This window comes from Sciurus vulgaris, assembly GCF_902686455.1.
Source record: "Sciurus vulgaris genome assembly, chromosome: 16".
Lineage (NCBI taxonomy): Eukaryota > Metazoa > Chordata > Mammalia > Rodentia > Sciuridae > Sciurus > Sciurus vulgaris.
The window spans coordinates 76376420-76398977 of NC_136477.1; the positions used below are offsets into that span (position 1 = coordinate 76376420).

Genomic DNA, 22558 nt, shown 5'->3' on the forward strand with positions numbered 1-22558 from the left:
TAGTACACATTTTTTTAAGTTGTGTCTGGCAGTGTGACATTGTTGAAAACACAGAGAAAGGAACCATTAACAGCTATGTATGTACTTACGTTGTTAGAATGATTTTGTAATTTGAAGTATGATCAAAGGAAAAGTAGGAATTAGTAAATCAGGAAATGAAGGATAAGAGCTCCACCTGAGTAGAGGAAATAATTTGTACATGGATGCTCAAGTTTGAAGAAATCTAGGCTCCATCAGCATTTTAGAAGAGCTAGAATATATTTAATGAGGAAGACAATTATAAGAGATGAGTTTGGAGGTCTGGCTTGTTTGCAAAAGCTTTAAAGGAATATTCAAGTTGGTTTAAATGATGGATATGTGGTTTTTGAAAACAGAGAAGGTAGAAGTCCCATCCAGTGATAGAAATTGCATGCATGAAGGGAGATTTGTCACACAGCTGAAATGCCTACTGGCTTATGGCACAGGACCCTAGGTGATAATGATGAGTATGACTGACCTGCACAATGGAGTATGGTGTTAAAGTTTAGTTAGTGACCAGTTAGGAGTGGAAATATAGATTGCCAAAGTGAGAGTTCTTTCCAGAACTTTTCCTCTTTCCTCTTCAGAGGCAGATATAAAGAACGATAGCTGTTTTCTCTCTAACATACAGCAAACCTTATTTGAAACTAGTTTTAAATACCCATTTGTTTTAATTCCAGCTGTGTGTTAACAAATACATACATTTAAATAAAGCTTTAAAAAATCCCACTGCACGTAAGATATTGGTGGCAGTAGGAATCAAGTCCAACATTTAGTTTCTCTGTATAAATTGGATCATTACATTCTGCTTCCCTGTTTATCTTTCATCATACAGATGCTCAAGGAGTTCATGCGGGGTGATAATCTTTTTTCTTTAACCAAACTTTCTCTTCTTCAGTTGCCTTGTTCTGAATTGGACTGGACATCCCTTTAGCTCTTGCCCTTTTAATTTATGTATTTTTTGGGAGGGCACGAGGAATTGAACCCAGGGTCACTTATCCACTGAGCCACATCCCCCACCCATTTTGTATTTGATATACAAATGCAAATGTTTTATATACAAATGTTTTATATACAAATGCAAATGTTTCATTATAATTAGAAAGTTACTTCATAAGGGAGAGAGAAAAGGAATATGTCCTAGGTGATTTATAAATCAATGCTTTGAACTATGTGAGACCCTGGACTGTGCAATGCCTATTTTGGGAATACTGTGGTTTGAGGGTGCCCAGGGAAGCCCAATTGCAAGATGATTTCTTTTGGTAGGGGAAGTTCTGTGTTTGTCATTGAACTCACTTTTTCAAGAAGCCTTGATTTCTAAATGCCATCCTGCCAAGAAGTGGTAGACACCAATGTACCGGTAAGCCCCAAGCAACTTGTTTTTCCCATCTTCATCCTGTTTTCCTAAAGAAGATTTTTCACTGAATCTCTTTGATAAACCTACCCATATAAATGACAGTTCTGGCTCCATTTTTTGGTCCTATTCAGTTTCTACCAGAATGGATTATCCAGTATGCCTCTGCTTTTCACTAAAAAATGAGTCTCTAATTTCTATAAATTCTAATTCATTTTTTCAATCCATCTTATTTCCTGTGTCAGTTAACCATCCTTCCATTGTGCTGATTACGGCAGACCACAGGAATATATTCTATCTTGTACCCTATTTATCTTTCAAAGGCCACATATTATACCACTTAACTCCTTGAAGCCTTTTCTGATTCATCTAGTGAGATGTTATTTTTTGCTGCTTTGAACCTCCAAAGTGTTGCATTGGTCTTTTTCCTTGGTTGACCCCAAAGATTTGAGGCAAAATAGTTTAAAAAAATTATTAACTTTTTCATAAACATTTTAAACTGGGCTTTGGATAGCATGAACACAAAAGATGCCTGGCCTCTATAATAATTTTTCTTCTATTTAAATGATGGTATTGTATAATTTTCTATCTCATTGCTCCAAATTCTATTGAAGTGTTTTAAGAATGAGCTACATGTTTTACTTTTCTATAGCCATCTTTGGAGACCCTAACTGTCTTGTGACTAAGTGAGTAAGTAAATAAATAAAACAGTCTAAGGTTTTCCTCATGGCAGGAAAGCAGTCCTTGGGGGAGCTCTGCTGTAAGAACTCCTGTAGTTCCAGTTGATGTTTTTCTAGCAAGACTTTTTGGCATTGATGTTTTCCTCCAGGAAATGGGTGGAGTGTGTTCCAGTGAGAGTGACTGGAATTAGGAAACTGATTTCTAGTCTTGAATGTTCCATTTGGTAGGTATAATGCTTTGGGGGTCCATTTTCTGACTCTCATTTACAGATCTATAAAATAATAATTTTTTCTTATTGAACATTCCAGAATTCCTTAAAACTGCTAATCTTCATTATGATTAAGAGATAAACTACCAAAATAAAACTTCATTTTTTTTTTTTTTGTAACAGGGATTAAACCCAAAGGTGGTCAACAATGGAACCATATTGCCAGTCCTATTTATTTATTTATTTATTTATTTATTATTTTGAGACATGGTATTTTTAAGTTGCTGAGACTGGCTTCTAATCTGTGATCCTCCTGCCTTAGTCTCCTGAGCCACTGAGATTACAGACATGTGCCCAGCTAAAGTAAAACTTTTGACAAATGCCGAAAAAGTCCATTGTATTCAGTCTCAGTATAAGAGGAACTGTGGAAATGGTAATAAACTGACCATATTTCTTTTCTCCTAAGGGAATGAGAATATTACTTAGGTATGACTAAGAGCAGACACAATAAAAGTTTGTGTGTTTGGGGTAATATTCATATAAGAATGTTTGCTGTGATAGTTGGATAGCAAAGATTTAGAAACAATAAATATCATCAGTAAGCAAAATAGCCACATTATAGTGTTATAGCTAAATTATGTTGTAATAGACAATGAAGCAGTTGTAAAGGATGATGTTGGATCTATATTATATCCTTTGTGAAATATTGCAAAATACAAAATAACATATGGAGCTATCATTTGATTATGAAGAAAACAATACCATTTATTTCTATATATGTGAACATATTTTTTTTCTCCTCCCAACCTCATTTTTCTGTGTACCTTTGAGAAGGTTTCCAGTAACTGTTGGCTTTCTTTGGGAATTTTGTAGTATGTGTGCAACTCTTACTTTTTATAAAGCCCATGTGTATTGGTAGAATTATTTTCCAATGATTTTTTTTTCATTTTCAAAATAGAATTTATTTCCATAGTAAAGAATTAAAATATGGCTGTGAAAGTAGAAAATAATATAGAAAATACTTAAGATGTGCAATATTAATTTTTTGAGTAAAGTTAGTAAGCAATACCAATTTATGCTCAACTTCTTGAAAGACCAATTAGCATTTTATATGTTACTAGCTACACCAGAAAAAACACTGACTTGCAATTTTAATTGATCATTATAACTCAAAAACAGGTATGTATAACTGGTCAGACCCTTTTGAAAATGTAAGTACAGATCTGGGGTTACATTTTTTGAAGCTGGCTTCACCTCATAGACTGATAAATCTACTTTTGTATCCAAAAGTTACAAGGGTTAGTCTTTGCTAATTTATTCTTAAAATTAAATCAAGGTACTTTTGGATGAAACAAAATGTTTTGGTAAAAATGTGATATTATGTTGGTATAAAAGCTGGTAAAATCATGTATCCCAAAGCCTGGTTTCCACCAGATGGATTTCAAATCCAGATACTGAACACTGCTAAAGAAATACCTAATGAATTCTACCCATCCCTTCCCCCAAATTATTACAATTAAGATATAGTAGTTATTTGTATGCAAAACATACACAATGAATTGGAAGATGTTTGGATAAAGGGGAAGAGAATTCTTCAGGAACTATTGTTTGCAGTTTGCAGAATAGGATAATCTCCTCAAGGAAGAATAATGTCAACATAGCAGCACTATATTCACCAGGAATCCCCAGAGATAATGGATCAATCATGTGGCAGGAAGCCAAAACTTCTGGCTGCTCACAACATCACTCAGCTTCCCTTTAATCTTCAGGAAGTGTCTCTTAAACTCCAATCCATCACCCTTAGAAAGTCAGAAGTCAACCAATATCTTCTCATCCATTTCTACCAAATTCACTTTGAAGATCAGTTTATTATTTCTCCTATAAGTTGTTGATATGGTGACCTGATTCATACAACTCTTTTTCCATTGATAGCCCAGTTTCTCACAAGTCTCTTTCAGGCATTGATAAGATTTGTCTGCATCTAATTTGGTGAAGAATCGTGTCATTCTTTTGACCAAGTGTTGCCAAGGGTTCTGTGAGGATCCTGGGGTGCCAAGTAATTGACTATTTAGAAGCATATGATCAGGACATGCCGGTTGGGAAAAACTGATCCCTTGCACCAGTTTATCAATGTATGATGGACTGGTGTCCCATAAGGAAAGACCTGTACGTGGTTCTGGTTGGGAACTGGAATACTTCACATTTTCTTCACTAGAAGCACTGCTTATGGGAGAGAAGTCCAAATTGGAGTGAATGTGCTTAGAGAATCCACCAGGAGACTCTGACACACCACCTGATGTGACTCGAGGCCTCTTTGCCCCTTTCTTGAGTGGTTTGTTGTACCATCTGTCTTTTTTGATGTCTGGGATGGTAATCCTTACTGATGGATTCTCAACTAGGATTTTATGCAGTAGAGCTAGAGGAGCAGAATCAATTTTTTTCCAAGGATTGAAGTATGTCTTTTTTTCTTCCCAATCAGAATATTCCTGACAACTGTCACTGGACTGGTCCCATGGCAATTCTCCAGCCAATATTGCAGTAAGCACTATTCCACAGGACCAAACATCAACTGGTTCTGCATGAAATTCTTTTCTCTTAAGAAGTTCTGGAGCAACATAAGGTAAAGTACCACACATCTTGTTCAATAAACGTTCACGATTATTATGCCGAAACACTGTGGCCAAGCCAAAGTCAGAGATTTTGAGGTTATCCCTTTCATCCAAGAGGAGATTTTCTGGTTTAATATCCCTATGAGTTATTCCAATGCCATGAAGATAAACCACCCCTGCCATGAGCTGATGGAAGAATCTCTGAGCATCTTGTTCAGGCATGCCTATATCTGCTTCTATTCTATCAAAAAGCTCTCCCCCACTATAGTACTCCAGAAATAAATACTGGATATTGCCTTCTCTCCTGTGACCGTAGAATTTTACTACATTCTCATGATTCAACATTTTATTGATACAGATCTCTTTCTTAATGTTTTCTGGACAATCTATGGCACGCTTCATATCTACAATCTTCACTGCAACTGCTTCTTCAGTTATTCTATTCACAGCCAGCTGAACTTCTCCGTAGGCACCTTCTCCTAGGGTTTGCACCAAGTCCCAGTCTTCCATAAAGGGCACTGCCATAACTCCACCGAGCACCATGGCAAGGTGTCCTTTGCCCGCCACCACAGGAATCCAAATGCAGCACTTTTCCTGCCAAAATTTGCTTGCGTCATGCTGCCCTCCAATGATTTTTTTAAATTCTTATTTATATAGTACTGTTTGACTGGAAAGTTAAAAGGTGACTTTGAATCTCAGAAATTGTAAGAAGATATATGAGTTCTTTGTTTTATTTCTATTTTTAGTACAAGGGGAGCTTAACTACTGAGTCATATCCTAACCCTTTTGATTTTTCTGAGGCAGGGTCTTGCTAGGTTGCTGAGGCTGTGTAATTTTAAACAGTTGTGGCTTAGAAATGTCATTAACTTTCCAAAGTAAAATTTTTATCAATTTATTACATACACAGGTTTCCATTAATTGCATAAGCTTTATTCAGAAAGCAATATATTTCATTGTTAATTATTTCAAATGGTGCCTGTGATCAAAAAGGACACCCGTTGATAATGAAGGATTCCTTACAGCTATTCTGAGGAGTGTTTACTCAAGTGTGAGAATGGAAGTGATTGATGAAGTGAAAAGTTGCATATCTTCCTCAGGCTTAGATCATTATGAGTACTCCAGTAACTAAACAAAGGAGACTAACTATGGAGCTGAGATTTTAAACTTGATATTTGAGCTAAAGTATTATATAGTCCAATGCATTTCAGGTTGTTTGTTATATCCCTTTGGGCATTTACATGTATGCATTTGGAAGAAATGGTTTTCCTTTGGAGTGCATCTCACCCTCTTTTTATTTCAATTTGAAATATAGTATTTGTGTATAATATAGTACAGACTTCTTTCTCCTAGTAGAGTTGCAGGGGAATTATATCTAATGTAAATTTCTGTGTCATTTCAAAAATCTGTGACATAGCACACATTCCTAAAAATATGTCCACTGAAACTTTTAGCAAATTGAATGTTACCCTTTTACTAATTAGAAATCCAGATACTTGCTATCTAAATGTACCATGCAACATTCCTGTTCTCCAGAACTTGACTATATTGTTAATGGGGCATACAGTCTTTGTGTTAAGGTCCAATGAGGAAATTGTGTGCAAATACTCTGCTCGGGGTTTTCCAGTCTTACTTTGTTCTTCTGTCACTTCCCAAACACCTCTTCCCTAGCCTATTTCTATATAGGGGAGGAGAAAATAAGCATATCCTATAGAGTGGTATCTAAATGCTGATTCTGTCTCTGTGGTCCCTTGCAAGTTCTTGTTTGGTCTAGGAAAGACTTTTGTGTCTTCCTTGTCTCCAAGATTCTTTATTTCTTATACTCTGCATGCTTCCTAGCCACTGTTAGGGAAACTTTGTGAGAGCATTAATGTTTTTTCACTGTTAAGTGTAGGGGTCTCTCAGCACATCTCGTGAATGAGAAGAGGGTAAACTGCAGGAGAATGATATTGGCTATAAATCAATCCATTACCCATAAACTTATCTAATCAATAAACACAAAAGAGCCAAGGATCTTTTTAAATGAGAGGGGTTGTGACAGGTCTGGCCAGACCAGTTCTGATCTCTAACAACATGGAATAGCTCAACTCTTCTTCATTTATAATCACAAAGATAAAGGGAACCAAGACTGGGAGGAGCTTCTTCTGTGATAAATAGGATGTGGTGGAGTTAGGGGAGCCATTTCCTTAGGGAAACTATCATATAACCAGGCAGGGAACCATTCCCACAGTGCTGCATAACACCCTCCCAACAATCTGGGAAAGACCTTTGTGTCTGCCAGTTCCAAGAAATCAGGCCTCTGCATCATGAGGCTCAACCTCATCTGATTGTACTAGATAAGGATGACTTCTCACAGTTAAGTACACAGCTCTTGCATGTGAGCCACATGCCTTTCAAAACTATTGTCTCACTATAGATATTTTTAAAAATCCAGTTTTCTATTTGGCCTTGAGTAATGAAATCTCATTCTAAGATATATCTCTCTTCCCTAGAGGACATGAATAACCTTGGTCCTCAAGTTACAAGGCTATGGGGAAAAGTTCAAGGGAAACCACAATTTTTTTCCAGTTATTATCTCCAATTTTTATCCTACTCTAGTTTCTTTTTCATTCAGTTCTTTGTCACCACCTTTGCAGTGTCTGCTAATGGACTGGTTAGGTTCTGAATGGCCAGAGTGGAGGAAGCACAAGAAAGATAGTTGAGAATCATCATTTTTATTTGGCAGACTCTTTACCTCCCTATACTGAAATTTTCTTGTTATGGAATCAGATTTTTTTTATTAGATGAATTTCTGCTATCCATTTTAATTGGGGAGAAATGATCTGAAACTTTCAGAAATTCAAGTGATCATATGAAGTATAGAATTGTTATTTCTAGCATAAAATAATATAGTCCTAAGAACTTAAATATAACACATTAAAACAATTTAAACATTCAAAATTTTGATATGTGTCAGAGGGTTGCAATTAAGTGTTCCTGGGTGTCAAAGATATTGTTTTGTTTAGTATATCATATTCTGTTCTGCATTGTCTTGTTGGTATGTCTTTTGAACAGTAACTTTTACCATCTGACATTTTCATGAAGGTTTTAAACTTGAGATGGTATTTAATTAGGTGGGGGAGTATGTAGTTGGTGATATTTCAATTCTTGTAAAAATCCTTGTCCATGAAGATGGTGTATTGATCAGCTTTTTATCTCTTGACCAAAATGCCTGACAAGAACAGCTTAGGGGAGCAAAAGTTTCTTTTGAGCTTACGGTTTCTTACCTCTCAGTTCATGGTCAGTGACTTTGTTGCTGTCCGCCCTAGATAAGGCAAAACAGCATGATGGAAGGGCATGGCAGAGGAAAGCTACTTACCTCATGGCAAATGAGAAGCAGGGTTTGAGGTGCCAGGGATAAACCCCAAAGTCATACCCTCAGTGACCACTTTCTCTAGCTCCCTGCCTACAGTTATCACCCACTACAATAGTCCTAGAGGCACCATTGTTGCATGCAGACTGAGATTCATAGTAGAGCAGTCAATATTGGTGCCAGCTACACACCATAACCTGGGCCCTCTGAGCCCACCAAGTGTACAAACAGTGTAGTCCCACCAAGGCCTGACACATTTTGTGGAGTCTATGCCCCTCACATCAAAGGGCTGTAAATGAACAAGCACCAGGGATGCTCCTACACCCTGACAGGGATGTCTAGGGTGGGATAGTGGGAGGAAGCAGCACCAAAAAAGTGAGCATATTGAGTGCATGACTCTCACCCCCAGCCACCCAGAGGCATAGTCTAACTCTTATCAAGGGGGTGCTGGCACCAATGAGGCCTGGCCATTTGCCAGGACCCCCATGGAGACACATGCTTTATTGACTTTTGGACAAATGATGCAGCCAAATGCCTGAGGACTTAATATTCAGAGCTCCGTCCACATTCTCTTCCCAGAAATTCCCACCTTCTCTCCCCCCTCAGGCACATAGCAGCCCAGTGCCTTTCCCAGGGATTTTACCCCTGGAATCCCTAGTTCCTCATATTTACTAAGAATTAATTTGACCAGAATCCTATCTGTAGCCACACTGCTGTACACCCTCTTTCAGATCTGCAGCCTGTTACCTCACTCAGTCTTGAGGGTCACTTTTACCTGGCCCTCTAGGTGCTAGACCTGGGTGACAGGGGTAGCCTTAGCTGGTTGGGGTCCAAAGTCATCAGAACTGGTGGCCCCTGTATGGAGGAGACAGCCAGCATTCAGGAAGGTAAGAGGTATAGCAGAAAGCAATGCACGCTCAGCAGGCTCTGTCTCTCAATGTTAGTGGAGGTGTGTCCCTTTCTGGCAATTTGTGATGAATGCTGTGCTGCCTCAGCCAGGGTGATAACACCCACCAATTCCAGTTGTGGCAAGTGCTGTGCAGGGTTACAGGGAATAATGGTATGGGATGCTAAAGGTGCAGACTACAGGGACATGAAAGTTTAGGTCTGCCTGGAGCCTGCAAGGTGGGAGTTTGTGGGACTGGTATGTCATGATGGTGTGTCAAGGAAGGAGCTTCCAGAGACCTCTGGAGACTACTGGTACAAATCTGCCTAGTGACTGCAGAAGGTACTAAAACAGGATATCTAGTCCTCAGGATTGCAAAAAATTCCAGGGGATGTTCTGGGGCTTGCAAATAAATGCAGCCTTGGTATCCTGGGGCTGGCAATCACATCCCCAAGCCGTGGGTGTGAAGTGGAGATGAAGGTTCCCCTCTGCAGTGCAATGAAAACCAGGCAGAAATCAAGGAACCTTCTACTGGAGGTGAAGTCAATACAGTGGTCAGTATCTGCTGGTGCAGCAGTGGAGCCTTCTGCAAAGGACCTAGTGAGGATGGGGTCAGTGGAATGAACAAGGCTGAGTAAGTGAAGATTTCCCCTGCACTCCAGGTCCTGAAGGTGGGTTAAGCAATGGATGTTTCCAGTCAAACCTGGGAGAAGGATTGTAGGACACACATTGTAGAGTTTCTTGCTGATAACTGTGTCATGGCGCAGCAGAAGCATTCCCCTCAGAATCAGGTGTCTTTGATATAGCTACTTGAGCAAGTAAATGTGGATAGCCAGCTGGGGATCAGTGCTGTCAGTCTCAGGAATTCATTTGGTTTTTCTACCCAATTGTCTCCCCATTCTCCAATCCAGGACCTTGACACATTTGGCCACTTTCATTTCCTGCTAGAGTGATCCTTTAAAATTTCTAAATAAGTTGCCATTACATGGTTCACCTACTTCTTGAAAGAATTTTATTGACACCTCAAGGATTAGGCACTTTTCTGACTTGTCCATATTTTACAGTCTTTTATACATCTTCCTACTGGTGTGGTAGGTGTTAAAGGTCAGCAGAAGAGCAGCAGATTGTAGCACCAGGGATGGAAGTGTATGTGATCTCCAAAGGACTTTCACTATATTGCTGAGCCATCTAGTTATATATGTGAAGTTGCAGTGTGAGCTGGAGCCGTGAGTTAGACTTGAATGTACTGAGACTGCTATTTGTCCTAGTCCTTTTCTCTTTCAGTATTGAAAGAAGTGTGTGTGTGTGTATGTGTGTGTGAAAAAGAGAGAAAGATAATATTGTGAAATACATGAGAATCTACTGTCGTAAGGATACATTTAGGAATGTAAATTAATGTTTACTACATTATATAGATTTTAAAGCATTACTTTCTAGTAAACACAGTATTTGAAAGGTCCAATTTATTTTCCTTGTTTTTTTTTTTTTTCTTTTCATTTTTACCAAGTCTAATATGGCATGCTGTCAAAGGGAGGAAATGTTAAAATGTCACTCTATTTGTAAAGTAGTAGTTTTCCATTTAGTGAAAGATTATTTAAATAGCTGAAATGTTCTAATGACTTCATTGAGGTATACTTAAAATAAAATAATCTGCACACATTTATCCTATGTAGGTGTATGTTTGATATAAGTATACCCTTATGAAACAGCTTCCACATTCTAAGGTGACCACTGTTCCTCTCCTGCTGTCCATATATATGAAATTCAGATTATCAAGAACTTGTGTAAATTAAACTACCCTTAATATTTCTTTGTATCTGACTTATATCATTGAGTGTATTTGTTTTTGTACTCACCCATGTTCTGTGTGTTCCAGTAGTGTCTTCCAGTGCTGAATAGAAGGATTTAATATACTTTATCTAAAGTGCTTGGAATTTGAGATGGGAAGAGATTAGAATTTTGAATTTTTTTTTTTTTTTTTTGAGAGAGAGAGGGAAAGAAAGAAATGCCTTGGAAGGGCATTCAAGTTAATGAATTTGTTTTACATATATCTTTTCTACAAAATCTGAAGGTAACTTTATATATATTTTTTGCACCTGTTGTTGGATTACAACCTGTCCATGAGGTCAAGTGTGGAATTTTTCACATGCAGCATCATGTCACTTGTCATAAAGATTCAGATTTTGGAGCATATCTGATTTTCATATTTTTAATGTTTATCTTGTAAAGCATTGTTTATCATTTAAATTTCAGTGAGCATTTGGATTATTTGCAGTTGGGGGCTATTGGTGCAACCTGCTGAGTACATTCACATACAGGTCTTCAAGGAATTATGATCTTATATTATAGTTATACATTTTGTTTTGAAATATCTGGGTCCTATGTTAAGTATTTATTTGAATTTTTAAGGCACAGTTTCAGCTGCTTTATTTCATAATATTCCAAAATGTATTTCATGAGCTCTTTATTCTGACCTGATATCCGTGCTGGTACCTCAGCCTTGTTTGATGTTGTAAAGATTGACATGTTCTCCAAATAATTTTTTAGGTCCATATTGAAAGTGATGTTCAGAAGCATTGACTACTGACTAGTGTGCCTCAGTTAATTCTGTTGTAGAAAACGAGGTGTGAGAAATCCACCTGAAATTGTCAATTCAGTAATCTTTTATATTTTAAACCTGTCTGTGAAAAAAAGACTTTTGCAACCAGTTATTCATACATAAAATGTGAGTAAAATCATGCATTTTAACTTGACAAAAATAATAACATTTTGAAATAAGATTCATATTTTAAAAAAGAACAAATTATAATTCTTCATAAATGTTAAGCATAATCCTTAAGTTGATGCATTTGTCTGAAAAGTAATTATTAATTTTGTATTCTGCATCTTCTATATTAAAATGATTATAATTCCTACAGTAGACATTCACAAGTCACAGAAATCTGAATAGTGCAATAATTGCTATAGTTCTGAAATGACCGTTCCATGAAGTAATTTATCACTCACTGCCACCTCAGGATTGTCCCACATCATGATGCAGTTAAGAAAAACCACAAGATGTAAGAAAAAAAGTGGAATGTGTTCAGTTGATTGATGAGAAGTGAGAAAACCTGGTCTCTACAAAAAAATAAATCATCTCCAGTGAATCATTTAGATGTCTGAATTCTTTGACAGTTCTGATCCTCTGTCCCAAGTAATGGTGGCCCTTCTTTTTAATATACAGGCATCTTTTTCCTTACAGGACCACAGACATACAGCTTACCCATGATGTATGATTATAAAAACTTTCTTCTCTTCAACTTAAATTGATAATAACATGTTATAATTTATGAACTATCACTAAATCTATTTAGTGTCAAGACAGTGTATGTTTGTGTATATCTATGGAGCTTGCAGAGAACACAGCCTTGCCCATTTTATAATTTTGTTTCAGTTTTGTTTTCTTTATCTAGGACCAATTTAGATAGGAAACAACAAAGTGAGAGCACAAGCAGCCCAATTAGCATTGCATATTAGTGGTATGCTGAGCAGACTTGATCTAGTTTTGACAGAAACATACAAATGACATAACTTTAATGTAAAACCTATTTTTAGATATCTGATCTCGTTGCTTGTGTGTGATCTCTGAAAATGGAATGTACTCATCAAGAAAACCATTTGCAAATATAAATCAGTTGGTTATCATTTACATGATATTTAGTTTACCATTTTTGGGGGGAGGGTTAGGGATTTAACTCATGGACATTTAACTACTAAGACACATCCCCAACCCTTCTTATTTACTTATTTTTTAGTTTTGACTCATTAAGTTGTTTAAGGCCTTGCCTAGTTGCTGAGCCTGGCTTTGAACTTTTGATCCTCTTTCCTCAGTCTCTCAATCCACTTGTATGCAGATGTACACCTGGTAGTTTACCATTTTTTAAAAACAAAGATTATCTTTAAAAAGTTCTCTTCTAATACAGAATTCATTATTTATGAATTGACCTAGACATAAACATAAAAAAGTTAGGAATTTATATAAAAAGAATACAATTACATGGCAAATAGTGATTTTTAAGCTAACAAAGAGAATGTACACTGATTGAAGTTAGTCCTCTACTCTTATCAGGCAAAGAATCATAATTTTGTCAGAGAACTCTGAAATTTTTTGTACTAGTATAAGCATAAACTCAACCTGTGCTGACAAGTTTGTACTATTACACATCTAATCTTTTTCTTTTGATGTGTTTTACTTCATATAGCTATAAACAAGAATTAAACCTAAAATTTTATTGTCTGAGTAAAGGTCCATTTGTTGTTTTGAAGTTTATTCTTGGATCTTACATAAAGGATCTAATAAACGATGTAGTCAAAATTTTCTCATTTTGTAGGCAAAAAAGTAGGGATTCAAAGAAGCAACCAAAGCATTTTGAGTTGCATATGACATTAGGGGAAGAGTAAGTTCAAGTACAAATAAATAATAGAACCTCAAATAAAACAACATTCTTCCTGTAATTTGATTACATACTCTTTCATATGAATACAGCTGTAGGAAGTAGAGATAATCAGCATTTGATATTTTCTGTACATCTGATAAAAATATCTAGTCACTATGTATACAAATGATTGTTTACATTTGGCTTCAATGAAAAAATTCTACTTTTAAAGCACTTTTACAAAGGAGTATTGGTCACCCTTCTTTGATGATCCACTCTCATGTCTTATGGGTATCACTTTCCAAAATTTCCTTAAATCATAAGGCATCAATTTCATGGGGGTTTCTGAACCCTCTGAAGTTATGTGCCAGACTTTATTAGCAAATTTTTAGTGTCCACTCCTCAAATTGGATTTTTATTCTACAGTGTTTCCTTTACTTTTTTCTCACCTTTCTTGGTAGATGCTTACTTTTCTCCATAAGATAGTGCTTCCTTAAATTAGAATTCATTATTTATCCAAGTGAAAATTTCAGATTGTTTTAACTTTTTTATAAGCTCTTTCCTCCATATTTTAGATCATTTTTAGCTATCTATTGAACACTTTCCAAATTCTTCATGAACTTGAATACCAAGAAGTCAAAATGAGAAATCATGTACTAAAGATTATCTAGTTTAGGATCTTGGGTCTGCTAATTAGAGGAAGCACAGCTAAAACTGCTAAATCCAGTAATGGACACCATAAGAGAAGTTAGACAGGCCCTCAATGTCAAAGGAGGCATAGGATAGGAATCTCAGAAAACTAACAAGATGAGCATATTTCAGATTTTAAAGTTGGAAAAGATTATTCTTGAACAAAGCAAAAAAGGATAGGGCATTGGAATCAAGCCCAAGCTGGAAGGTGAAAAAAATTTATCAAAAATTTAGATGCAATGAACAAACTGTCTCCTTCTTAGTTAAGTCAATTCAATCTTCCAGCATTGCAGTTTTTCATGTCGGGGTGATACTTCACCTCTCCAAGTCCTTTCTGCTATGGAACCCCAGTTTGAAATTTCTTCCTGCTTATGAAATGGAGAAAGCAGTGCTGTTGACTTTCTGGGGTGCAAAAGAGACAGTCTGTGTTTGCCCTTTGGCATAGATCATGACACATGATAAGCAATGTTATTGGTAACAATGGTGCTTTCACAGATAATCCAGGGAAACTTTAACGCTATTCTCTGACCATAGAAATTTGGCCTATACAACTTTTGACAGTCAACTATCCTTTTGTAAATGTTATAGTTTTATATTCTTACTGAAAACATAGATTCTTAAAAGATAATGCAAAATATTTGAATTTATTTGTAAATCAGTATTTACATTCCTTGCAAGTCATTCAGTCATCATTTGTATTTTTGTTTTCAACAGAAAATAAAATCACCATTTTTTGTCCTGGAAAATGTTCTGCAACAACAGCCCAATAAAGTTTTTCAGTAAACACCTGAAGTTATTTTATTACTATTATTATGTGGTATTGGGGATTTGAACCCAGGGCCTTGTGCTTGAGAGGCAAGCACGCAACCAACTGAGCTATATCCCCAGCCCACAGCTGAAGTTATTTTAAAGATAAATACCATACCCATTTGGTATGTGCTTAGGACTTTCTGTTACATAAAGAGTTTTTCAGGCCACATTGCTTTTTTGTGTGTGTGGGCTATTTATTAGCACTGGTATTGTCTTTTGATTATAGATAAGGTAACTTCTGTTCTGATGTTATTTAATCAAACCTGGATTTCATGAGAATCCTAGAGACTTTTAAAGTTACTACATATGCTCCTTCACATTATAACTGATTCACAAGTAAATCTCATATCACATAATGCACAAATATGAAGGTCCCATATTTAGTCAAACTTTATTGAAACTATTATAAATCAAAATACTGATATGAAAATTTTTGGTTATGCACAAAAGTTTCTTATTATTTTATCACAAGGCAGTGCCTGTACATGGATGTAATAATTTCAATCAGTATTAGATATGAAGAAGGTTAACCATAGTAATATTATTTTAAAAATAAAATATTGACCAAAATTTTATATGTGTATACCACAGTGAATTTAACCTTTGTCATATCCATAAAGCACTAATTTTTAAATAAGTATAAATGAATAGAGGAAAGATCAGTAGAGGAGAGGAGAGGAGGATAGGGGAAAACTGGTGATTGAATTGGAGTTAATTATGTTCCATGTTGTTATCATTATGCCAAAATAAATCCCATTCATATGTTTAAATACTAATGAGCTACCAATAAAATACAAAATAATGTTTTTAGGAATTATTTGTTAATTAATGAGATTTGAAGTGGAAAAACAGGTTAAGAGCTCATTCCAATGACCATTTCACCTACTGAGCTGAATTAGTGTTTCAGTGGAAATTTTAAGAAAGTCTTTTGGAATATAGAGAGACACAATATCAATAGTGAGATGTCAGAGGTAGGCACCTCTCACTTCATTTTTTTTCTTGGTCACTAACTCTGAGAATATCTGTCTCCTTCATAAGAAGCCCACAGTTGTCTACAGAGGGATTTTTGAGATCACAAAAAATATATGAACATGTGACATTACAATTTAGCAAGCATTCATTAATTTCTGTTCCCGGATAATTCTACAAACAGCAGTGAGCAAAGCTTGGCTTTCAGGAGCTTGTACTGTTGTTCCAATCCCAGACACCTTAACCCTACTGTAATTCACATATTCTCTTATTCTTCCCTCTTCAGACATAATTACTAGCAGTTAATTGATAAACTAGGATTAATCTAGGATTCATTTTTGGTTTATAAGACAGTGACTTCCTCATATTAGTTCACAGTACATAGTTTAAATTTTGCATTCTCTAAAAACATCACATATGCTTGTCTTGTCTCATTAGATTGAAAGCTCCATAATGGCAGGGACTCTGATTTTTTCTGCTAATGTTTTGGGCACATTAGACTTTAGTTTCAGATGAGATAAGGACCTGTTTCCCATCTTCTGCACATTCTTATATTCAAAAAATCTGTATTTAAATCCCACATTGTAAAAGAAAAGAGAAAGTCTATCTAGGCTATTAAAATGTAGTTAATCTGTTTTTGTACAATATTAATTCTCTATGCATAAAGTTGATGTCAGATGAGAAGTTTTAATGGAAAAAAGAAAATAAAACTTCCATTCAAAATAAGATAAACCTACTTAAAGGTTTACCCACAAATATTCTATGTCAGTATTCTATTGTCAATATTCATAAAGTTTTGGTATTTGTGTACCATATCATTTTTTTAAAATAATGGAATTAGTAGAGCATTTTCCCACTACATTCCCTTTCCAAGAAGTATCCATAAAACAGTAAACATAACTACTAATTTTGCTTGAAGGTCAAAGAAAGCACTTTTTAGCACTGCACTAAAACTTTCACAGGGAAAGTAAATCACCCCATGTGTGCTTGCTCAACTCCAGCAACACAAATGCATTGCATACTTTCTGCTTTGACAAGGGAATGATGTCAGATTAGCTATGTGATTAATGACTTAAAATGTGATCTGGTTGTATTTGAGCTGCCAAGTTTTATTTATTTATTTAAATATATTTTTAGTTGTCAATGAACCCTTATTTTTATTCATTTATATGTGGTGCTGAGAATCAAACCCAGTGCCTCATGCATGCTAAGCAAACATTATACCACTGAGCCACAACTCCAACCCTGACAAGTTTTATTTTGCATAGCTTTTTATTTTTATTTGTTCTAATTAGTTATATATGGCAGTAGAGTGCATTTGACAAATCTTGTATAAATGGAGTATATAACCCTTACTGTTGTACATGATGTAGAATCACACCAGTCATGTATTCATGTATGCACATAAGGTAATAATATCTGATTCCTTCTACTATTCTTTCTACCCCCATATCCTCTCCCCTCCATTCATTCCCATCTGCCTAATCCAAAGTACCTCTATTCTTCCCATTCCAACTCCATTGTGAATTAGCCTCCACATGTCAGAGAAAATGTTTGGCCTTTGAGATTAACTTATTTTGCTTAGCATATTTTCCAGCTCCATCCATTTGGCAGTAAATGCCATGATTTCATTCTACTTTAATGCAGAATAGTATTCTATTCTGTACATATATTCTGGTTTCTTCATCTGTTGAAGAGCATCTAGGTTGATTCCAAAGTTTAGTTATTGTGAATTGAACTGCTATTAACATTGATGTGGCTGTGTCATCATAGAATGCTGATTTTAAGCCTTTTGTGTATAAATTGAGGAGTGGGATAACTGGGTCAAATGGTAGTTCCATCCCAAGTTTTCTGAGGAATGTTCATACCACTTTCCATAATGCTTGCACCAATTTGCAGTCCCACCAACAATATATGAGTGTACCCTTTCCCCCACATCCTAACCTAACATCCTAACATTTCTTTTTGCTCGTATTCCTGAAAATTGTCATTCTGACTGGAGTGACATGAAATCTTAGAATACTTTCGATTTGCATTTCTCTTATTGCTAGAGCTGTTGAGTATTTTTTCATATATTTGTTGGATCAATTATATTTCTTCTTCTATAAACTGTTCAGTTCCTTAGCTCAATTTTTGATTGGGTTATGTTTTTCTTTTTTCTTTTTTGGAATTAAGTTTTTTGAGTTCTTTAAATATCCTGTCAATTAATACTCTATCAGATGTACATGTGGTAAGGATTTTTTCCCATTCTGTTGGCTCTCTCTTCATTTTATTGATTTTTTCCTTTACTGAGAAGAAGCTTTTAAGTTTGAATCCATTCCATTTATTGATTCTTGATTTTACTTCTTGCACTTTAGAAGTATTGATTAGGAAGTCAGTTCCTAATATGACATGGTGATGATTTGATCCTACTCTTCCTTCTATTAGCACCATGTCTCTGTTCTAGTGCCTAAATGTTTGGATCCACTTTGAGATTTGTACAGGGTGAGATAGGGGTTAAATTTTATTTTGTTACATATGGATTTCATGTTTCCCCAGCACCATCTGTTGAAGAGACAATCTTTTCTCCAATATATGTTTTTAACACCTTTGTCCAGTATGAGATAACTATATTCATTTGGGTTTATCTTTGTGTGTTCTATTCTGTACCATTAGTCTACTTATCTGTTTTGGTGGTCAATACCATGCTGTTTCTGTTGCTATGATTCTATAGTGTAGTTTAAGTTTGATATTGTGATGCTGCCTACTTCTTGCTATGAATTGTTTTGGTCATTTTGGGTCTCTTTTCTGGCCTGGGGAGCTACTGAGGGTTAAACTCAGGGGCACTCGACCACTGAACCACATCCCCAGTCCTATTTTATATTTTTAGATACAGGGCTGTGTTGATTAGCACCTCACTTTTGCTGAGACTGACTATAAACTTGCAATCCTCATGCCTGAACACCCCAAGGCACTGGAATTATCAGCATGCACCACTGCACCTGGTTTATAGTTTTCCAAATAAATTTCATGATTCCTTTTTCTATTTCTATGAAGAATGTCTTTGGGATTTTAATGAGAATTGCATTAAATCTGTGTAATGCTTTCAGGAGTATGACCATTTTGACAATATTAATTCTGCTTATCCGGGAGCAGGTAAGATCTTTCCATCTTCTATGACTTTCTTTAATTTATTTCTTTAGTGCTCTGTAGTTTTTGATGTAGAGGTCTTTAACCTCTTTTGTTAAATTGATTTTCATGTGTTTTATATTTTTTGAGGCTATTGTGAATGGGGTAGGTTTTCTAATTTCTCTTTCCATGGATTCATCAATTATGCATAGGAATTTGCTTGATTTATGGGTATTGGTTTTATATCCTTCTATTTTTCTGAATACATTTGTTAGTTCTAGAAGTTTTCTTGTGGAATTTTTTGGATCTTATAAAGTATCATGTCATTGGCAAATTGTGTTAGTTTGAGTTCTTTTCCTATTCATATTCTTTTAATTTCATTCTTCTGTCTAATTGCTCTGGCTAGAATTCTGAGAATTGTGTTGAACAGAAGTAGTGAAAGAGGCATCCTTGTCTTGTTCCAATTTTTAGAAGGAATGTTTTTAAATTTTTCTTCAATTGGAATGATGTTGGCCTTAGGTTTAGCATATGTACCTTTTATAATGTTGAGATATGTTTCTACTATCCCTAGTTTTTCTTTCTTTTTTTTATTAACATGAATGGATACTATGTTTTTCAAATGTTTTTTTCTGTATCCATTGAGATAATCATATGGTTCTTGTTTTTAAGTCTATTGATGTGATGAATTATGTTTGATTTCCATATATTAAAACATTCTTGCATCCCTGGATTGAACCACACTTTATTGTGGTGCACTATTTTTAAATATGTTTTTGTATGCAATTTGCCAGAATTTTATTGATAACTTTTATATCAATATTCATCATGGATGTTGCTCTGAAGTTTTCTTTCCTTGATGTGTCTTTGTCTGGCTTTGGCATCACAGTGATACTAGCCACATAGAATGAGTTTGGAAAGATTGTTTTTTTTTTCTATTTCTGAAATAATTTGAAGAGTATTGATGTTAATTGTCCTTCAAAGGTCTTGTAGAACTTGACTAAGAGAATCCATCTGGTCCTGAACTTATTTGATTGGTAGTTTTTTTTTTTTTTTTTTTTTTTTGAGTGCTGCGGATCAAACCCAGGGCCTTGTGCTTACAATGCAAGCACTCTACTGACTGAGCTATCTCCCCAACCCAATTGGTAGGTTTTTGATGGTTTAAAGTAAGCATACTACAGTAACACAGCCACATCAATGTTTATAGCTGCTCAGTTCACAATAGCTCAATTGGGGAACCAACCTAGATGCCCTTAAATAGATAAAGAGGTAAAGAAATTTTGGTATATATACTCAATGGAATATTATTCAACAATGAAGAATAATAAAATTATAGCATTCACATTAAATGTATGAGGTTGGAGAATATGCTTAGTGAAATAAACCAATTTCAGGAAAACAAAGGCCATATGTTTTCTCTGATAAATGGATGATACATAATGGGGGATTTCAGGGGGATTAAGAGAAGAATGGAGAAACTTTGGTTTGTATAGAGGGAAATAAGGGGAGGCAAGGGGGTGGGGGAAGGAAAGATAGTGGAATGAGACAAACGTCATTACCATGTGTACATGCATGATTACATGAGTGGTGTGAATCTGCATCATGTACAGGCATAGAAATGAAAAGTTGTACCACATTTATGTACAATGAATTAAAATGCAGTCTGTAAAAATAAAGATGAATAAAATTTTAAAATAAATAAATGAATTCTTTATGTCCTTCTGATTCAGTTTGTGTAGGTCATATGTCTCTAGAAATTTGTCAATGTCTTCAAGACTTTCTATTTTCGGGAGTGTAAATTTTAAAATTGTTCCTAATTGTCTTCTGTATTTTAGTTGTATTCATCCTGATAGTTCCATTTTCAGCACAATTTTTAATTTGAGTTTTCTTTCTTATTCTCTTCATTTTATGGTTAGGGGTTTATCAATTTTATTAATTTTTCAAAAAATAACCTTTTGTTTTGTCAATTTTTTGAATTGTTCCCATTGTTTCAATTTTATTGACTTTAGCTCTGATTTTAATTATTTTCTGTCTTCTACTGCATTTCATGTTGATTTGTTCCTGTTTTTCTAGAACTTTGGGATGGAATGTGTGGTTATATATTTATTAACTCTATTATTTTAAATAGTGAGCTCAATTCAATTATCCTTTTAGCACTGCCTTTATACTGTTCCAGAGATTTTAATACAGTGTTTGATGTTCTCATTTATCTCTATTTTTAAAAATTTTCATCCCTGATTTCCTCTGCTTTCCATTCATTATTCAGTAGCATATTATGTAGTCTCCAGGTATTAGGGAAACTTTTGTTTTTTTCTTATTTTTATAATCAATTTCTAAATTTATTCTATTAAAATCTGATAGATTTTAGGGCATTATCTCTATATTTTTGTGTATTTGCTGAAGAGTTGCTTTGTGGCATAAGATATGATCTATTTAAAGAAGGATCTATGTGCTGCTTAGAAGAGAGTGTATATACTCATTGATGGATGAAATATTCTATGCATTCATTAAATCTAATTTATTGATTGCATCATTTAGTTCTAGTTTTATAGTTCTGTTTAATTCTTGTTTGGAAGATCTGTCCAGTAGTGACAGAGGTGTGTTAAAGTCAGCCATTATTATTGTGGTGTGGTCTATTTGCTTCTTGAAATTGAGAAGGGTTTGTTTGATGTATATAGATGCTTCATTATTTGGAGCATAAATATTTATTATTCTTACAACTTACTGATAAATAATTTTCTTAAACATTGAGAAATATCCCTACTCCCTTCTGATTAATGTTGGCTTAATGTTCACTTTATCTGATATGAAGATTGAAACACATGCTTGTTTGTACAACACATATGAGTGATATGTTTTTTCCCATCCTTTCACCTTCATGTTTTGGATGCCTTTGCTTATGAGGTGAGTCTCTTGGAGAGAGCATGTTGTTGGGTCTTGTTTTCTAATCCAATCTGCCAGTGTATGTCTTTTGATTGATGAGTTTAGGCCACTAACAAAGTTATTATTTAGAAAAGATTTCTGTTCTGGTCATATTGGTTTATTTCTGGTTTTTAATTTGACTTTATTTCTCCTTTGATTAACTAATCCTTTATTGTAGTCCTCCCTTTGCTGGTTTTCACTTTTTTTGAAATCTTATCCTCATAGAAAATTTTATTCAGAATGTTCTGTTGTGTAGTTGTTGATTGTTTTGACTTTTGTTTGTCATGGAAGGTTTTTATTTCATTTTCAAATCTGAAGTTTAATTTTGCCGAATATAATGTTCTTTGTTCACATCCATTTTCTTTCAGAGCTTGATATATATTATTCCAGGACCTCCTAGCTTTCAGGGTCTGGGTTAAGAAATCAGTTGAGATATGTATGGTTTTCCCCTATACATAATTTGATTTATTTTTTGTCACAGCCTTTAAAATTCTATCTTTATTCTCTATGTTAGTCTTTCTCATAATATTGCACTGTGGTGT

The 22558-nt window shown here is 35.1% G+C and overlaps 1 protein-coding gene and 1 pseudogene across 2 annotated transcripts in view; both read right to left on the reverse strand.

Moving 5' to 3' along the window:
• LOC306647162 (cyclin-dependent kinase 17-like) overlaps positions 1-22558 on the reverse strand; it is a 1195982-nt pseudogene that overhangs the window by 743722 nt on the left and 429702 nt on the right. The gene's annotated exons all lie outside the window — the stretch shown is intronic.
• Positions 3257-5459, reverse strand: LOC306646604 (serine/threonine-protein kinase Chk1-like). The gene has a single exon (XM_079115244.1). It carries the CDS (start codon positions 5411-5413, stop codon positions 4070-4072), a length of 1344 nt encoding a protein of 447 aa, XP_078971370.1. The 5' UTR covers positions 5414-5459; the 3' UTR covers positions 3257-4069.